This window comes from Danio rerio, chromosome 13 (genome assembly GCF_049306965.1).
Source record: "Danio rerio strain Tuebingen ecotype United States chromosome 13, GRCz12tu, whole genome shotgun sequence".
Taxonomy (NCBI): domain Eukaryota; kingdom Metazoa; phylum Chordata; class Actinopteri; order Cypriniformes; family Danionidae; genus Danio; species Danio rerio.
This window is the reverse complement of record NC_133188.1, coordinates 33875001-33895409: the sequence shown is the minus strand read 5'-3', so window position 1 is coordinate 33895409 and position 20409 is coordinate 33875001. Positions and strand designations below refer to the sequence as shown.

Here is a 20409-nt window from a genome sequence, read left to right as displayed (position 1 = left end):
AAATATAAATTCAGTCTCTGAGCTCAAATAAACAACAGTCCTGCCGGTTACAGCGACAACTCTAAATGTGCCATATCAATATGATTAATGAGCCGCAATCGATTGCGTTTTGTCCTTAGTTTTAATCAGCCTCAATCTGCTATGCAAAACAGAGATAACAAGTGTCATTTGTAACCAATTTAATAGGCTCAGAAATTCAATGGATTTTTACATGCTGTAGACATGATCTTATTAGCGCTAAGACTCGCCTAATTGATGCAGAGACAACAAAGCCTAGCGGAGATCTGTGCGGACATGAAAAATCCTGAAATGTCTAGAAGATGCAAGCTGGCATGTCAAATATTTCCATAAATCTGTCAAGAGATGTAAAATGTCACACCTACTCAGCACACAGCAATTATCAAAGTCTAGAATCGCAAGACATAGCCTTAGGTCATGCCTACTTCAGTCTGTGTATGCGTGTAAAAGTTTGTCTGTAGTTGCGAGTGCTGTTTTTTTCCCCCTCTTAAATGTCCTAAATAATAAAGAGAAACATGAGGGCATTTGAAGTCTTCTGATGATTTGAGATGGTCTTAAATCACTCTGACCTAATGATGGGTTTAGAGATTTTAAAAGAAATAATGATTTTTCATAATCAGGAATTTATATCTCACAATTCTGAATTGATGTCTTGCAGTTCTGGTTTATCACTCACAGATATTAGATTATTTCTTGCAATTTCAAGTTTATATTTCACAATTTCATACATCTCATAGTTCCTATATCTCACAATTCCTAATTTAAAGCTCAAGTCAAAATTATCAATCCATTCTGTGACATTTTCAAATATTTTGCAAGTGCTGTTTAATATACAGAAGATTTAATAAACAGTCCCATTTCTAAACATTCATCCGTTCATTTTCCTTTGGCTTAATCTCTTTACTTAACAGGGGTCGCCATTGTGGTATGATCCACCAACTTATCCAGCATAGGTTTTACACAGCGGATGCCCTTCCAGCCGCAACCCAATACTGGGAAACACACATACCCATTCATTCATACACACATACACTACTGGAAATTTAGTTTATTCAGTTCACTTAAACCACATGTCTTTTGCCTGTGGGGAAAATCGGAGCACCCGGAGAAAACCCACACCAACAAGGGAAGAACATGCAAACTCCCAAGAGAAATGTCAACTGAAGCAGCGAAATTCTTGCTGTGAGATGACAGTGCTAACCACTGAGCCACAGTTTTGCCCACATTTTACAACATAATAGTTTAAATCACTAATTTAATTTTCTTACAATTTTTTGTTAGTTTTTTTCCCATGGTGACAGTACATAAAAATATTTCTTAAAGGGGCTAAAAACGCTGACCTTAAAATTTGTTTTTAAAAGACTGAAGACTTTCTTCACAATAAAAAATATTAAATTTATCACTGTAAACATTTCATGGCTACATTAAACATAATTATAACAGGGTTTTTGCTGGTTTCACAAAGTCAAATTTAAGACTTTTTAAGACCATAAAGAATAAAAGATTTTAGACTTATATAGGACTAAACCAGGGGTGGCCAAAGTTTTTCCTATAAAGGGATAATACAACTAATTTGATTAATGGCCAAATTTATACCAAACTATATTACAATAAATTTGCCAAGGGCAATTTGCAAATTTATTCAATAATACTTCAGAAAAAAAACTTTAAAAAGTTGTTTTAAATAATATTAACTAACCCAGTATCATTTTTAACATTTAATAATGAATTTATTACTGTAAAAACATAAACAATCACATTTATAATGACATTTATAACTAACACAATCGAGTTCAATGCTGAACACACTAGTCAAGCTGCTATTGATTTGCTCACAGATGACTTGTGCATTGTCCTCTATCTGTCAAGTGACAGTATTTACATTTTAAAAGTCTGCTTCACTTACAACATTTATTTGAATCAATTCATTTCAGTTTTTTGTGTCTCATCGATAAAGCAAAGAAACAAAAGGTTATGTTAAATTCAAAACGATGATCTCTGACCTCCCCATCTGTTTCCCTCTCTTTTCAGATGGGACAGTGGACCAATCAAAAGGTTACCATGGGCCAACTTCGGCCCGCAGGCCCTACTTTGGGCAAGTCACTAAAGAAGGCTATACACTAAAGATTTTTTGATGCCCCATAAGGAAAAATGTACTTGCCCTATCTAATATGAATATATAGTTATTTATTAGCCACATATTTTAAAGAATGTGTCAAAACAAGCAGACCCTAGTTATATACATATGTTTTAATTAACAACATAATAAAACTCTTTAAAAAGTAAATGTATGCACAAAAGATTTTATTCAGATGTATTTGTTGGTGTTTTTATGCGTGTTGGATTGATTGTACATAAACAAAGGAAAATTAAGACCCATTGTAATGATTTTAGACCAAAAAGACAATATTTCAGTCAAGTTAATTGTAATTTAATAATAATTTATTTAATAATAATAATAATAATAATAATAATAATTTAACAATACTTTAATTTAGTTATTAGAATTTAATACAGTAAGATACTTTTTATAAAGAATAATATATTTGATAAAGAATAACAAATTCACAAGATGGTTAATAACATTGCCTTTAACTGAATATCTAGTAATAACTGTAATATAAAATTTTTGTAATGTAATATAATTTTTTTACGTGTTGAATGTCAAATTATTAATATTATTAAAACAACATACTATATTATTGTTTTCATTTGAATATATGTTTAAGATAATAATAGAAATTAAATAAAAATTATTAAAAAACACTTTTTCCATCAATTCAGTGCAAGTTATAGTAGGCTAAGCTATGCCTGCATACAGACATCCAGTTTACATGTGTTTGTGTACAGCAGAGCAAAGCTGAAACGGAGATGCTTGAAAAAACAACTGAGTAGGACGACAGATTTCATACTCTGCAACCTGATATGAGCCAGTCTAATAGAAAACTGCAGACTGCCATCAGAAAGACAGTGGGAGACCCCCGGAACAATGAAGAGCCAGACAGAAGGACAGACAGACTGTGGTTGTGTCACCGCGGTGTCTTTTCTCCTCACCTGTTTGATGCACAGCAGCCTGTCATTGGTCTGCTGTATGTGCCTGTCCATTGAAGGAATCGAGTTCATCTTGACTGCTGCCTCTTTCTCTCTACCTGGAAGCCATTAAAGTTCTTCTCTCTGGGAAAAAAATGGACAGACAAAGAGAGGAGTGTGTCAGGCTGAGAGAAAAACGAGAGAGCACTTGAGCGCAAATCTGTGGTCTCCTCGCACGCTCAATGAGGCCCTGAAAGACACTGAGTGCTCCGATGACATTTCAGGAGTGGGTGAGGAGTCGTCGTCCCATCCATCTTTTCATGCTGTAACTCTGACAATCCTCTCAAAGCAAAAGTGCCAAAAGGGATCTTCAGAAATTGCTAGCAAAATAAACGGCACAACTCATAGACAAACACACATAAACACAAAAAACATCACTGCTTGTTCAAATCAACCGGTGAACCGGAAGTTGCTAAGACTTATTTCTGTATGTTTGATGCACTTCCAACTGAAATAGAATATTAAGTGGGGAACCGGACTTGCTTTCGCACATCATTCCCTGGTAGCAAATTAACAGTAATGCCCCATTCACATGGGGTGTCAGCATCAACGCTTCCTATTCACTTTGAAAGGGTGATGTCAGGCATTGTCGAACTGCATTGAGGATCCATCAGTGCCGCTTCAGTGTCATTGCTCACTGCAGAAGTTGGGAATTTCTCAACTTTTCAAGCGCCAACGGGCATGTCAGCCAATCAGATGGCTTTATGAAAATACCCCACCTTAAACAGAAGACGATTATGAACTAATTCGATTGGCTGACGTTTTTCAGACATTTTTCTCAATTGATTATGTAACATGAATTAACTGTTCATCTACAAATAAAAATATATGCTTCAACAGTAAACGTTGCCAATTTTCATTTCACTTTGACTTAAAAAAATAAACCGAATTAACTAAATTCTTTTTTAAAAAATTCATTTATTTGTATTTAATCTGCTTAGTTTTGTAAAATATTATATTAGCTAAATTATTTTGTGTTGAAGGATTGATGAGTATAAACAATTTTTGCTGGCATAACCACTCTGATCTCACAAGAAAACGTAACTATTTGACGTTTTGTCAGTTTAGTGGCTAAATTATGTGAATTCAAATTCAGTCGTATAAAAATGTACAATTTTAAAAAGGTGTGGCATCCAACCCCGCCCCTAAACCCAACCCTCATTGAGGGAGAAGCAAATCGTACAACATAGTATGAATGGGATCACACTAATTCATACGAATTAGCCACTAACTCAAAAAGTTACGAATTGCCATGAGATGGTGTTGGCATAACTAAAAACATTAGTAGATTTGTAGTTCCCAGAATGCTTTGTGCGAGAATGCATTAAAGGCATAAGCTGCATCCCAAATGAAATACTATACACTTTCACACAGCATAGTATATGTATGTAAAGTCGTCATAAATGGAACACTAGCGTTTTTTTAAGTGGAAATTTTAAATGTTTCCCAGATGACGTTTGACTGTTGCCAAATCAGTGAAATAAATGACCAAACTACCAAAAATTAACTGCTACGAGTATACCCACATTCATCATCGAGAGGCGGTAAAAAAAAAATCACTCTCGTAGAAGAGTTTAGCTTTCACAATCCAAAATAAATAACATAATCCAACATCAGTGCCTGAAAGCTCCTCCCCTTCTGCTATGTGAGCAAAGCTGCGATTGTTGAGGGTGTGAAGTGTCCATCATTCCATAATTCATTTTAACAATTGAATAAGTGCAGCACACGGGTATTTAAAGTGCACATTCTATTCAGAATAAAATGAAAATTTCAGTGTAGAATAGCATAGAATAGTGCATATGTGATTTGGGATGCACCTCTAGTTCACCTAAAACTAAAAAAATAAATCTGTTTCATCCTTCACTTGTTTCAAAACAGTTTCAAATTATTTATTCTATTGAACACAATCTAATAAACTAGCAATTGACCTCCATAGTGTTTCTTTCCTAGTACGAATGCCAGTGGTCATTGGCCTCCAACATTCTTCAAACTATTTTCTTTTGCGTTCAACAGAAAAACAAATCTCAGAAAGATTTGAAACCTTTCGAGGGCGAGTACATTTTCACTTTTGGTTAAACTATCCCCTAAACAGTGAAAAATGTTGACAATAAGAGAGTTTTGATTAATGAGAAGAGTTTTTTTTGCAGTTTTACTAGCGTTCAATGAAAGATTTGAGATGTGAGGTTATGACTGTGCAGAAGAAGAGATGCTCATGCTTGTGTTTGGCAGCTTAATTAACAACATTTATGTTTTTTTGCTTCACTCAATGAGCAGCAACGGCCTCAATGCCAGTTCTGAGATCTCTTTTTAATTGCCTAGTCCATGTAACACATAAAAATAACAACAATTATTAAACTTGTTGTTACATTTCCACAGCAATAGTTAGCAAACCATTCTGGCTGTCCAAATTAAGTAAATTAACTTTAATTGGCTCAACAAATGTAAACTGTGTTCAAGTGAATTAATAAAAACCTTAAACAGAAATCATTTGATCTCATTTGTTTCAAAATGAATTCCAGTTGCCCAAATTAAGTTGAAATAACATCATTCTAAAGCGTGGAAATCTGAGTTATAATTGTATTGTTACACCAACAATTTATTTTCCTGAGTGTGGATAAATGGTGTGTGCATGTGTGTGCTGGACGAAAGAACCGTGACCAATTACAGACCTCCACAAATGCCTGAACAACATCAGTGAGTCTATTACACGCTGTTAAAGGTATTAGGCCTTACATTCAAGGTTATCAATTTAGCCGCCGTGGGTTGATTTACTGTTGCGTTCGCTGGCAAATAAACACGAAGCCTCGTGGCCAGCACTGTAACTCACTACAGCGACATGCGGAAAGATTAATTGGTAAAGAACTGGAGTGTCAGGCCTTCATCTCTCATCTGACCACTTTATTGCCTTCACTCTTCAAATTCCAGGGCACAAATGCGAGGGGGGAAAAAAAGCAGGCAGACATTGAAATTCCCCCGCCACCCACTGCAGAGGTCTGATAAAGCTCTCTTTAAATGCCTCTGCTGTGTGCGTGACGGGACAGGGAGCGTCTCTGGCTCTCTGGAGGGTTAGACGGTGCCCTATATATGTTAAAGCAGTCGGTGCATTTCAGGAAGTGATGTAGAGACAGGTATTAGGAGTGCTTTCTTAAGCCCGCATGAAATGTTTAAGCACGTAAGTCACGGGTGAGGCGAGATGGGCCATACCTGCAGAACAGAAGAGTGCTGGAATAAAAAGCTCAGAGATGTAGAAAAGCACAGCATGCTCTCATTTCAGCTCGAGTCTACAGTAAAGGTATAACTGGCTGTGAATATCGCAAAACATTTTGTCTCAGTATTTGTATTTTTTTGGTAAAAAACACACACACAAACTTTTATTGTATTAATTTGAACATTTTACATTATAATAATAATAATAATAATAAAAACAACATAAACATGAATAATAAGAAGAAGAACAATAATAATAACAACAACATGACTAATAATAATATTAATAATACTAATAATAATAATAATAATAATAATAATATGAATAATAATAACAACATGACTAATAATAATAATAATAATAATAATAATAATAATAATAATAATATGTATAATAATAATAATAATAACATGAATAATAATAACATGAATAATAATAAACAACATGACTAATAATAATAATAATAATAACAACAACAACATGACAAATAATAACGATGTCAATGATGATAATGACAACAATAATAATAACAATAACAATTAAAACATCAATAATAATATAATAAAAATGTTGTTGTTATTTTTAATAATAATATTAATAGTGTTATAAGTAATAATAGTACTACTACTAATTATAATAACAATATTAATAATAACATTAATAATAGTAATGATAATAATAACAACAACAGAAACAACAACAGCAACATTCATAATTTTGTTTTTTATTATTATTATTGTTGTTATTATTATTATTAACATACATCATATTAATATTGTTATTAATAATAAAATTATCACGACAAAAAAAAAAGAAAAGAAAAAATATATATATTATATATATATAATTTTGTTTTTTCTTTGACAAAATTTATCAGGACACATTCTGATGAACATAAAAAGAGCAAGTGTGTGTGGTCACAATTCCCCAAGGCTTCATGATTGTAAAAAGTGTTCCCATCAAACCCAATGCAAAATCACTCCTGATAAAAGTGTTTGCCAAACGCAGTCAATCGGATGCTAAACGCTCAGACAGGACTCAGCTCTGTAGGTCTGTGTATCTGCAGTGCCAGTCAAAGGCCAGCAGGAGTCTCTCTCTATTCTCCTGCCACCCCGACCATCAGCACCACCACAAATAACTGCTGAGTGTTCCTTTAAGCCTTTACAAGCGCTACAAATCCTCAGCTCCAAGCCACTAACAGGGAACGCTCAAACCAGAGGCTCGCCGCTCTGACCTTGTGACTATTGATTAACCATTTCCCTCCTCACCCCGCTGTCACTCTCACCTCCAGCTAGCAGAAAAGAAAGACTAGAGGAGGAAAAGACGACTCGCACTCTCCTTCTGGTTTTTCTCTTGCTAGATGTTTTTGATTGGTGCGCAAACTGTGAGCTGCGGGCTTGAAGAGGCTGATGATGACGACATGAAAACATTGGTGCGGCTGCTGAACATCCTGATGTGTGACGTCAGAGAGTCCAGATCTGCACACAGCTTGATCCTGCATCCTTCTTTCTCTCTCTCCCTCCCTTTCAGCCCTCAGGCAATGAAGGCTGAAAAAACAGCAGTTATATAACACACCAACTACCTCAATGAAAACAAACTCTTGTTCTCGTTATTCAAAGAGAAGCAGAAGCTGGCTGTGAAGTCACTCTAGACAAAGTTTACAGTTAGGTAGTTGACTTTGCTGGGTAGCATTTTGGAGTATTTCACTGCTCTTGGTACTGATTACCTCAAATCACATATCCACTAATATAACAACTACTATTGTTATTTTAAAATAATAAAAATAATAATACCAACATGAATAATAATCATAATAATAATAATAGCAATAATACTGATAATAACATGAATAATATTATTAATAATAATAATAACAACAACATGAGTAATATTTTGTATTATCCCATAATAATATTAATAATAAAAATACTGATAATAACGACATGAATAATAATAATAATAATAATAATAAAAATAATAATAATAATAATAATGACTATTAATACTACCACTACTAATAATAATAATAATAATAACAATAATAATAACAATAATAATAATGACATTACTATTAATAACAATAATAATAATAGTAAAACATGAATAATAATAACAACACAAATATTATTGTATTATTATTATTATAATAAATATACTACTACTAAAACAATAATAAAACAAATAATAATGCAATTATTATTATTATTATTATTATTATTATTTAAAAATTAATATTATTATTATTATTATTATTATTATCAATAACAACAACAATACTGATTATAATAACAATAATAAAGATAAACATGAGTAATACCAATAATATTAATAACAAAAATATCATTATTGTATTATTATTAATATAAATATACTACTACTAAAATAATAATAATAATAATAAAACAAAAATGCTGCTACTACTACTACTAATAATATTTTTCAAGATTTTTTAAAGATATCTTGTACTGGAAGAAATAATAGAAATAAGAATAAGAAATAATAATAATAATAAAAAATACGAAGCAATGTCTGTTTTAAGTAACCAATATAATTTTTATAAAACAATATTTTGTGGAATTCCTACCACCACACCATACAAAAAGAGATAAAAAGCTGATATGCAGATATTTAGAAGTACATCAGCCAGGTACAGAATACTAAGTAAAATGAATAAAATCTGATTAATTTATTATTATTATTATTATTATTATTATTATTATTATTATTATTATTACTATTATTATTATTAATATTATTATTATTATTATTATTATTATTATTATTATTATTGTTGTTGTTGTTGTTACATTTATATATCTTCTTAGTAATAATCATATTATTATTAGTTTTTTATTTTTGTTGTTATTGTTATAATAATAATAATAATAATAATAATTATTATTATTATTACTACTACTACTACTACTACATTTATTCATTTTCTTAGTTTTAATCATATTGTTATTAGTTTTTTTATTTTTGTTATTAGTATTAATCATTATTATTATTATTATTATGGAAAAAAACACAAATGTGGAATTATATTTTGTGTTCTATTATATGTTATATATTATTTATTGTTTTAGTGAACATGCAAGTAAAAGTATGCATTTGAGTATTTATAGCAGTGTCAGTTGGATAACAATTTTATAAATTACTGTGCAGTATAGTGAGAACAACAGTTAATATTTTATATTAAATCAAGTATTTTTGCCCTGTTTTAGTTTTTATAGAAACATCTAAGCATTTAATATACATTTACTTCAGAAGGAGTATCTCTAATTTAATCAACATTAAACTTTCTTTTAAGATAAAAATCTCTAAAGAATTTTTTCTCAAAACAGGAGAACATATCTACAAGTGGGGTTACAAATAAATTAATTAATTAATTAATTAAAATAATATATATATATATATATATATATATATATATATATATATATATATRTATATATATATATATATATATATATATATATATATATATATATATATATATATATATATGCATAAAAAACTTTTTTATTATAGTTTTCAAAAAAACAAAAACAATAATTGCATTAATTTTGTATCTTGTACTGGAAAACATGGATTTTGTTTTCTACTTTTTGTAGTTGAAACTGATTGTCTGTTTTGATAAACCAGTATACTTTTTTAAAAACAATAATGGAATTCCTACCACCACGCCATACAAAAAGCGATAAGAATCTAATATTCAGGTATTTAGAAGTTCATTAACCAGGTACAGAACACATAGTAAAATAAATAAAATCAGATGAATGAGATTAGACATAATTCATACTGTCAGAACAAAAACTAAAGCAAGAAAGTGAAGTATAAAAATATTGAAGAAAGAGTCTTTAATCTTCAGAAAGGTGGGGTCAGACAGAGGGCTGAGAGAGAGAAAGAGAATTATCTCTCCATAATCAGACACACGCCGCATGAGTGAGTTTTGCATTTCCACTCACGCTTGACTCCCTTTTTCAAAGGCAGCTCTCTATAAATACCATCAGTCTCTCTCTTGGGTTAAGGACAGGGATTGAGAGACTGATACCAGCCTACAACACAACTCAAGAAAAAGGCCACGCTTAAAAGACTGATCATAATTACAGCTCGCTTTAAGATGCAACCAAAGAGACCTTCACAAAGCAGACCATCTGGTGTCAACGTCTCATTCGGCAAATTAATGTGTGCCATAAAATGTAGTTTTGCATTGTATTTGATCATATACTTGATCATGTTTTAATATGCCATTAAAGGAACAGTACACTCAAAAATGACAAGTTTGGCATCATTTGTTGTTTATTTTTCTGAGGACACTTTTTAAAAAAATGTTACCAAGACTATACAGTCAAAATGATTAGTCCTCCTGTGATTTATTTTTTTTCAAATGTTTCCCATACTATGTTTAACAAAGCAAATCAGAAATTTTCCACAGTAATTCCTATAACAATTTTTTTCCTTCTAGAGAATCTAGAGCAGTTTTTTTAAAACATTAAGGTCAATATTATTAGCCCTCTTAAGCAATTTATTTTCAGATTGTCTACAGAACAAACCACTTTAAAACAACTATTTGCCTAATTAACCTAGCTAGGCCTTTAAATTGCACTAAAGTCGAATACTAGTATCTTGAAAAAAATCTAGTAAAGTAGTGTGTACTGTCATCATGGCAAAGATAAGAGAAACTAGTAATAAATGAGTTATTAAAACTATTATGTTTAAAAACGGGTTGAAAAAAATCTTCTTTCCATTAAACAGAAAACATTCAGGAGGCTAATAATTCTGACTTTAACTGTATATATAGGAATATAGCATACTATATTTCATTTTATAGTTACAATAACCAATATCAGTTTGATAAAATCACTATATTTTGTGAAATTTACATTATCAAACAATAAAAAAATGAGATGATGTTCTGATATCCTGGTATTAAAGTGATAGTTTACCCAAACATTTAAATTTGTTGTTAATTTAAGGTGTAAATAAATGTATACATTTATGTATACAATACATAATGTATACAATACAAAACTAATACCTATGGATGGTAATCATATAACGTGTTATTCTAAAGTAAAACATCATGTAGGAGATTATTACCCTAAATCCACAGCCTCTGCTTTACTACAGAAGAAATAAAAGTGTCACCTACATGGCCTGAGGGAGAGTGAATAAAAGCTCATTTTCATAGGTGAACTATTCATTTAAAAAGTAAATCAGTAGAACGTCCCTGAACATAAACCTAAAGAAAAAAAGTAGTATAAAGAGCTTATATACTGCCAATTTTATAGAATCAAGATCATTAATTCTGGAAACTAATACAGGGATCAGTTTTCAAATCAAAACATCTTATTAAACTCATCTTCATTTCCAGGTGCACTTCTGGACATTACGCAGCACCAGCCAACCAGATTGAAACTGCCGATTTCACAGTATGCCTCGTGGGTCAGTGAATGACTGTAGGCGTTCTGTGGGTGTATCGTATGAGCCTAGCAGAACCTGCTTGGGTTCAGCATGGCTGATCAGAGAGCGGTCGTGCTATAGGTCAGAGCGCCTGCACAGAGAAGACAGAGGGACGAATCTCTGCACCTGTTGAACACCACAGCTGAACAGCAGAGAGGAGAGAGTCAACTGAAAGTGCGTTTGACACCATATTCTGCCTTCTGCTCACATCTACTGTCACAATCTTTCACCTGTAGTACCACCAAAAACATTCACATACTTGTACTATTGTTTCAAAAATGAAGCCTTTCTAATGTTTTTAAAGTCTTTTTTGGAATTTGAGCTACAATAGAAAGAGTCAGAATTTTGATTTTTTTGAATATATACAGTTGAAGTCAGAGTTATTAGCCCCCCTGAATTATTATCCCCTTGTTTATTTTTCCCCAATTTCTGTTAAACGGAGAGAAGATTTCTTCAACACATTTCTAAACATAATAGTTTTAATAACTCATTTCTAATAACTGATTTATTTTATCTTTACCATGGTGACAGTAAATAATATTTGACTAGATATTTTTCAAGACACTTCTATACAACTTTAAGTGACATCTAAAGGCTTAACTAGGTTAATTAGATTAACTAGGCAGGTTAGGATAATTAAGCAAGTTATTGTATAATAATGGTTTGTTTTGTAGACTTTCGCAAAAATATATAGTTTAAACGGGCAAATAAATTTGACCTTAAAATTTTTTGAAAAAAATTTAAACTGCTTTTATTCTAGCCAAACTAAAACAAATAAGACTTTCTCCAGAAGAAAAAAATGTTATCAGACATACTGTGTAAATTTCCTTGCTCTGTTAAACATCATTTAGGAAATATAAAACAAAAAAAAGAAAGAAAAAAAAAAGTGGGGATTAATAATTTTGACTTCAACTGAAGGTAACTTTTCAGCAGCTATTATTTCAGTCTTGATGCCCAGTGTTGTATGATCTTAAATCATTTATCTGAATAAATGTTACCTTTAGATAAACATTTATCTAAAGAATTGTTTATCTAAATAAATGTTATGGCGGAATGAACCGCCCACTTATCCAGCAAGTTTTTACGCAGCGGATGCCCTTCCAGCCGCAACCCATCTCTGGGAAACATCCACACACATTCACACACACACTACGGACAATTTAGCCTACCCAATTCACCTGTACCGCATGTCTTTGGACAGTGGGGGAAATCGGAGCACCCGGAGAAAACCCATGTGAACGCAGGGAGATACACACAAAAGTGTTCTTTCAACTTATCTCTTATATACAGCACTTGGGGATTTTTGGAAAAAGAATGACAGTTTCACAGCTGGACTAATGATTTCGCTGAACTGTTACATATATAAGTACCACTTGAAAACATTAAGCTTTTGTTCCATTTATCTGAGAATGTAATATTTCATTTAAAAACATAATCCATGAGCATATCATCGTTTACCAAGCCACAGCGTATAAGCACACACACACTCAAACTTGCCCTTAACTATTTTACCAGACAACATATAACTTTACCTATAGCTGAATCTCAAAAACAAAGTTAAAAATGACAGACAACCAAGCACATGACCATATACTGTTCTCCCTCTCAATTCATTTTCCTCATTTGTGTGTGAGTGTAGAAGCGGTGAGCTGGACAGTGGCCCCTGCAGACCAGCACAAGGCAGTGTTTGTTATGTGAGTCCACAACGGCAGCGTAAAGGCTCTCCACTGCTCTCTATTGTCCTGACCTAAAATGTGCCGTAATCTCCAGAGCAGAGTGTCTCAGGCACCATATGTGTATGTGCTGGCCTCCTCCTGCCCCCATCTCTCCTTCTTTCTTTTCCCTCTCCTTCTCCCCCATTCTCTCCTGCCACTCAATCCGCCCCTCCTTTATCTCTCTCTCTCTCTCTCCGGAAGCGAGGCTCGCACTCCTTTAACAGGCTGGGGAATGGATTCATTTCATCTAATGTGGTTTGGTCTGAAGCAGAGCCACTCACCCTGAGCAAGAGGCTCCCCACTGCAGTCATGTGTTTTCATACAAGCCAATCAACACTCTTCAGTCTCCCCCCTCCTCTCTCTCTCTCTATTTATTTCTTTCAGTCGTTTTACCTTCCTCTTACTCTCAGGCTGACTCCCCCTCTTTTCCGCTTTCACCCTCCTCCCTCCTTTTCTTCTTTACATCTGCCTGAGGCTTTCTGTTTCATTCTGGTCACAAGGCAGTGAGACTCCAGTCTGCTTTTCTGTCCCTTCACCTCTCTCTCTCTTCTCTCTGCTCACCTCGCTTTAATTTCTTCTTTCTGTTCCCCTTTCTCTACCTGTTTCTCTTTCTCATTATTTGTTGGGATCTTGCTGCTGGAACAGAAGGTTGTTGTGGCCCATCTGTGAGCTGATGGAGAGAGGAGGGCATAAGGACAAACAGACAGAAAGGCAGATTTCAGGCACAAACTGCACCCCATTCACAATTTTAATTAGTGGCCGACCATTACGGTCTTCCAGTATTATGCTTGGCATGTGATGTTACTACTTTTTCAAATAGTGTTTTTATCACATTTACAAAAATATTTCGATATTATTTTTTAAATATCCATGTTATATAATATAAATTTTCCACCAAAAGCATTCACAAACTTGTTTGAGTGTTTAGAAATCTTCAAAATCAGTCTTTTCATTTCAAATTTGATCTTGATTTATTCAAATATACATGTAATGTTTCAGCAGCTATTACATCAGTCTTGATCTGTGTTGTATGATCTTTGAGAAATCATTCTAATATGTAATATTTGGTGTTCAGGTATCATTTATCGAAATAAATGTTACTTAAAGTAAATTTTATGAAAGGTTTAGAATTTTTTAAATATTTCCCAAGTGAGGATGTTCAATAGATTAAGGAAATATATAAATTATATATTTCTTTCCTTGTGGAGAAATCCTGGAATAAAAGCAGCCTTGAAAGGTTAATATCATTAGCAGGGGAAGATTTAGTGATTTGCGTGCCCTACACTGTAAAATATTCCCAGAATGTCACAATATGTTACTGTAATTTTGCATAGTAAATCACATTATTATCACTTTACAAGACTTAACTCTTTTTTTTTTTCTTTCTTACAGCAAATTACCATTAAAAAGGGCTATATCTTTTACATGTTAGTTATAGGAATTCCTACAAACTTGATTTTATTCAACATAGAAATGAACACACATGAACTTTTATGCTAGTACAGGCCCTTTTTGGTATTTAGAAATACTGGTATTTTGTACTACCTTCCTGTAATTTACTGTGAATTTACCCACAGTACCTTACAGTGAAAGTAATGAAATTATTAGCCAGTAATTTACTGTAAATGTAAGGTTGAATATTTTACAGTTTAAGAAATTCCAGCCATAGGGCCCAACAGTCCTAAAATGCACCCTTTTCATTTTTAATTAATTTGTGTTTATTTAATTGTTTTTTATATCCCTCAAACTTCTTTTATACGTTTTCTCTTAATGCCATCTCTACATTTTAAATGATTAGTTTTCTTAAAATGAGTTTACAACTAACAATGATAATGCATTTTTTAAATAAATTTGACAGCTGGACTGCTCCATGTTTGGGGGCGGTGGACAATGTTTTTTACATTATTACATTACATCATTATAATAGTATTATATAACAATAAATATTAAAGAATATTTAATTACATTAAAGTTTTAATTGTTTGACTAGCATCATACAAAATATGATAGAAAACAATGTTATATATAGTTTACAGGTATAAGTTATGCTTCTAGATATTTATTCTAGACATTTATAATAAAAAATTATATTCCTGGGCCCCTAAGCGACAGCTTACCTCACTTATTGGTTAAATCCGCCGCTGATCATTAGTCCCCTTAAGATTTTTTTCATCCCGATTGGCTGCAGAGCTTGCCTAATTTACCTAAATTGTCTAATTAACCGAATTACCTTGTTAAGGCTTTCTATATATTTATTTTTAAAATATATATATATATATATATATATATATATATATATATATGTTGGCAAATGTAAATTTAATATAAAATTAAATTCATGCAAATAATAAAATATTGTTTATAAAAAATAATCCTAATTGTTTTACATTTTTGATTGCTCATGTTTTACTTTTTATTTCATTAAAAAATTTAATAAATACAAAAATGTATAAAAACATTATTAAAAACATCTTTATTTATATATATATATATATATATATATATATATATATATATATATATATATATATATATATATATATATATATATATTATGTAAAAATAAATAATAAATGATTAAGAATAGATTAAATGTAAAAAATACATTAGTAAATTTCTTTTTATTTTATTTAAATAATAAAATAATAAATATAATAAAATATATAATTTTTGTCTTTATTTTATTAATTTTATTTTTTAGTACTTTTTCCTATTTACATTTATCATTTTTTATCATTTTATTATTGTTTTATATATATTTATATACAATTGATATTTATTTTTTGTCAATGCTTCTCAAAATAACTTCAAGTACCAAACCAATACACACATACAAAAAAGTTTATTATCTACAGTATTTCAATATTATTTTTTACAACAAAAAATGTTAACTGACACTGATTTAACAGCCACCCATATTATAATTCAAATGAATGCTCACACCTGATATCATTCAACACTGATTCTTCAGCCACTGTATTTCCTCACAATTCCTTTACACGTCTGTAGAATCGGATCGACCTCAGTGGGTTTGACCTTGCCCTTGAGTAGGTGAATGAAAAGCACATCACTAACAGAGGGCGAGTGTATGGCCGCCCTGAAAATAATGTCAAGCCAGCGTTTCCTGTGTGCGGTGAGCAAAATGGATCCTGGCCTCATACTGATCCGCTGCTGGGCCGCTGTGCAGATAATATCCACTTTAATTTCTCACCTGAGGGGAAGATCTTCTCACGAGGGAGCTGCTGACAGCCATTTTTCATCAGCTCACCGCATGATGCCAACACAGAGTCACCTTTTTCTACTAGTCTGGAGTCAGTTCGGAATTTTGTTTTTGCTTTTTTAGGCTATGCTCTTTTAAGCATAGAAGTTTTTAAAATGCTGACATTTTCAACATTTTTCAAATGCTACACAATATAAGTATAATAATATAAGTTTGAAGCTCCTAAAAGTTGAAAACATCTGCATTTACTAGTAGGAATGTAATGATTAACCGAGTTCACTATTATTAACCGTACTTTAATTCGTCACGGTTTATTAATTGCAAAGCTTTCTCAACACTGCGTTTCTGCACAGAACAAAACTGCTGCAACTAAGCCAAATTATGCCAACTATGCGCTTTAAAGTTCTGAGCTTGTACATCAAAGCTTATACCCACACACACTGAATTAACTATAGCTGAGACCGTTCACATTTCACATATTTTGCGCTTGCAAGTTCTATATTTCCAATGAAGGCATACGGCTTGCACATACATTTTGGGAAAAGGGGCAGATATATATATATATATATATATATATATATATATATATATATATATATATATATATATATATATATATATATATATATATATATATATATATATATATTTTTTTTTTTTTTTTTTTTTCATCTATTTTACTGCTGGACCGCTCCATGATGGACATTATTTTTTATAATAATGTTATTAATACATAATACATTATTATACTAATATTATACTTGATTGTATATCAAATAAAATTTAGTTACGTTAAAATTGTATTAGTAACTTTCACCATACAAAATATGGTAGAAAACTATGTTATATATAGTTTTCTAGGTAGAATTTATACTTCTAGATATTTATTGGGGGTCCCCTGGGGTCCTAAGCGGCCTTGCTTATTGGTTAAATCCGCCCTGATTGGGATGAATGCGCACAAGGCACGTGAGAAGCGAGCGGCACAACGTGCTGGCGCTTTCCAGGCATGCCCATTTAAAAAAATGCTGCGAGGGCACCACGAGTCACATGCCAAGATCTGAACGGTCAGCTAAATACTTTATATAGAATAAAAAAAATTTTACTCCAAAGAGGGAAAAAAATAAGAAATAAAAAGGCACAGTTAAGAACAGTTAAGTAATATTACACAAACAGGTTCAGAAACCTTTGACACTTTTGTTCTCTTTAAAAGAAAAATACTTAGCTAATGTGTAATTAGACTGAGATTTATTTATTTATTTATTGTTCTGTCATACAGTGTAAAATTATTATTTTTTTCACTTATTTTAAGTTAAAAGAGAAATGGACTATTGTTTGTTTTTATTATTATTTTGTGCTGATTTGTTTAGTTACTGAGCAGCAATAAATAGCACTTTAAAATATGTGATTTTCATGTGATTTTCAAAACTAGTAGTGTTTTGAAATTAATGAATGCAAAATAATCGTGATAACCCTGAAACCAAGATTATTCCTCAGACTATACTCGTACAACCAAAATCTCTAATCATTGCATCCCTATTTACAAGCAATGGCAGTTCTAGGGGATGGTTAGGGTGGGCTAGCGCCCCATGTAAACTAGCTTGACCACCCCTCCCTGTAATTTAGAAAGGAACATTGACAACAGCATTATATATATATATATATATATATATATATATATATATATATATATATATATATATATATATATATAAAATTCATATATACATATGTGTCTATATACAGTGTCTATATACATTTCCCTCAGAAATGTAGGAGCAAAAATTGCCTTAGCATTTGCACACAAGTACACCATCAGTCTTTAAAATCAATTAATTAGCAGATATAAAAAGAAAATGAACTCCTTTCCACTTGCAATTAGCCCTGTGGCTTGTCTGCTTCCCAAAAACCAGGCAGCCAGTTTGGAAATCGTCTGCAGCTGTTAAACTATTTGATATTAGAGAGCGTTTGGCGTCTATAAATATTGAACAGCAGTACGGTGCCAGGGGTCTCTACAATGGCAGGTATGTGTCACCAGATACTCCAGGACAATCCCATCATGCCATGAATACGCTGGAGGGGGGTGGGGGTTTGACAGAGACTGTGTTTCTGGGGTGTTTGATGAACTCACACTCCTTCTGCTCTCATTCCTCAGTCTGTTCACTTCAGCTCTGATTCACAGCGCAGGTTCGAGAGCGGAGCTGTGAAAAACTCCAGCTATCTTAGATAAGAGCTCTGTGTGGCGCTTGGCCCGTCCAGCTCCAGACAGCAACAAATCACCATGTGCATAATTCACAGTTTAACCCTTCGCTCTTATCAACACACTGGCCAAGACTTTCAGGCATGGCTGTTGGTGTGTGTGTGTGTGTGTGTCTTTGTGAAGCTGAGTAAAAGCATGTCCAGCATTCCTGACAGTCTTCTCTCAGCCTCCTCTGGCTCATCCTGAGATTCGCTCATTTGTCAGAGTTCGCCAACTGCCGGGCCTGGATGGTCCTGTGTAAATAAACCAGGAAGAGCTTCCAAACCGCTTAGAGTTCAGGTGGTAGGAGTTGTAAATCAGCAAAGACGATCGAGTCTCCTACTGGTGGAGCAGTATTTGGTGTGATTCTTCTCCCTCTATAAAACAATGCTTCTTAAACTTTTCAGGTAATGAAAGTGTTAAGCTGTCAAGCAAAACGATGGAAAAACTACCAACCAACTCTAAACGATAGCCAATGATTTTAACTAATGCACATCTTAACGCCAAAAGCCTCCTGTTTATCAATCCATAACACAATATTAAATCTAATCAATAACAAATTTACAAACTTTTTGTTATAGTTTCATTAAATATTTATTTATATTAAAGGGTGCTTTTATACATAAACTGCATAAAATCAAAAGTTTTTTTCTATATATTTTATACACAGCAATATTATTAAAGGGCACCTATGACGAAAATCTTCTTTTGTAAGCTGATTTGACAGAACTGCGTGTAGGTATTGTCCACAGTCATATTGGATTTTGCATATTGGATATTGGATATTGATTGGATTGGGTTATTTTGTACATTACATAACGGATGAAAATACAGCAGTGGATATTAATGTGTATGCAGTCACATTAGCTGTGCAAAAAAAAGTGCAAAGTTAAACGTGTGCGCTGTGTGTGTTGCAGAACACGCAGAAAGACTTGAATTAACTCCACAACAAATACATCAAATAATCATTGGAAACGTTATTACTGTAGTTAGGGCTGGGCAATTTGGCAATTTTATAAAGTTTGACCGATTCACGATTTAGATTTTTTTCTTATTGTGTAACAAGTCAACTTAAAACATTACAACAACATTCTCAAGTAACATTCTCTTTATAAGTAACTTGAAAAACCATCTGGTTAAGGATCATTGTATTTTTAATGGCCATGACATACATAAATTGGTCAACAAGGTGTAAATAAATGTAAAACAGATTCACAAGTTAAATATCGTTGCAAAAGATTTGAATACAAAAATATTTGTGTAAATATTGCAGTTGCAGGAATACAGAGGTATTTTTTGCAAATTTGAACTGCGTCCTGAATCGTGGCTGGGCGGCACCGGTGTGTGTATAGAAACTTATGTTTAGAATTCTAAAATCCATGATGCTGTATGGTGCTGCGTGGTGCGTTGCCAAGCGGCGCTTCTGGTGTGCGACCTGCTTCATACAGAGAGTGAA

General features: G+C 32.4%; 1 protein-coding gene across 4 annotated transcripts in view; it reads right to left on the bottom strand.

Annotated features, from left to right (window-relative positions):
* zmiz1a (zinc finger, MIZ-type containing 1a) overlaps window positions 1-20409 on the bottom strand; it is a 249761-nt gene that overhangs the window by 69625 nt on the left and 159727 nt on the right. For all 4 annotated transcript variants that reach the window (XM_005156853.6, XM_009307322.5, XM_005156854.6 and 1 more), the window contains exon 5: window positions 3073-3192. In XM_005156853.6, the coding sequence (XP_005156910.1) occupies window positions 3073-3141 (69 nt within the window). In that variant the 5' untranslated portion in view covers window positions 3142-3192. The remainder of the gene's footprint in view (window positions 1-3072; window positions 3193-20409) is intronic.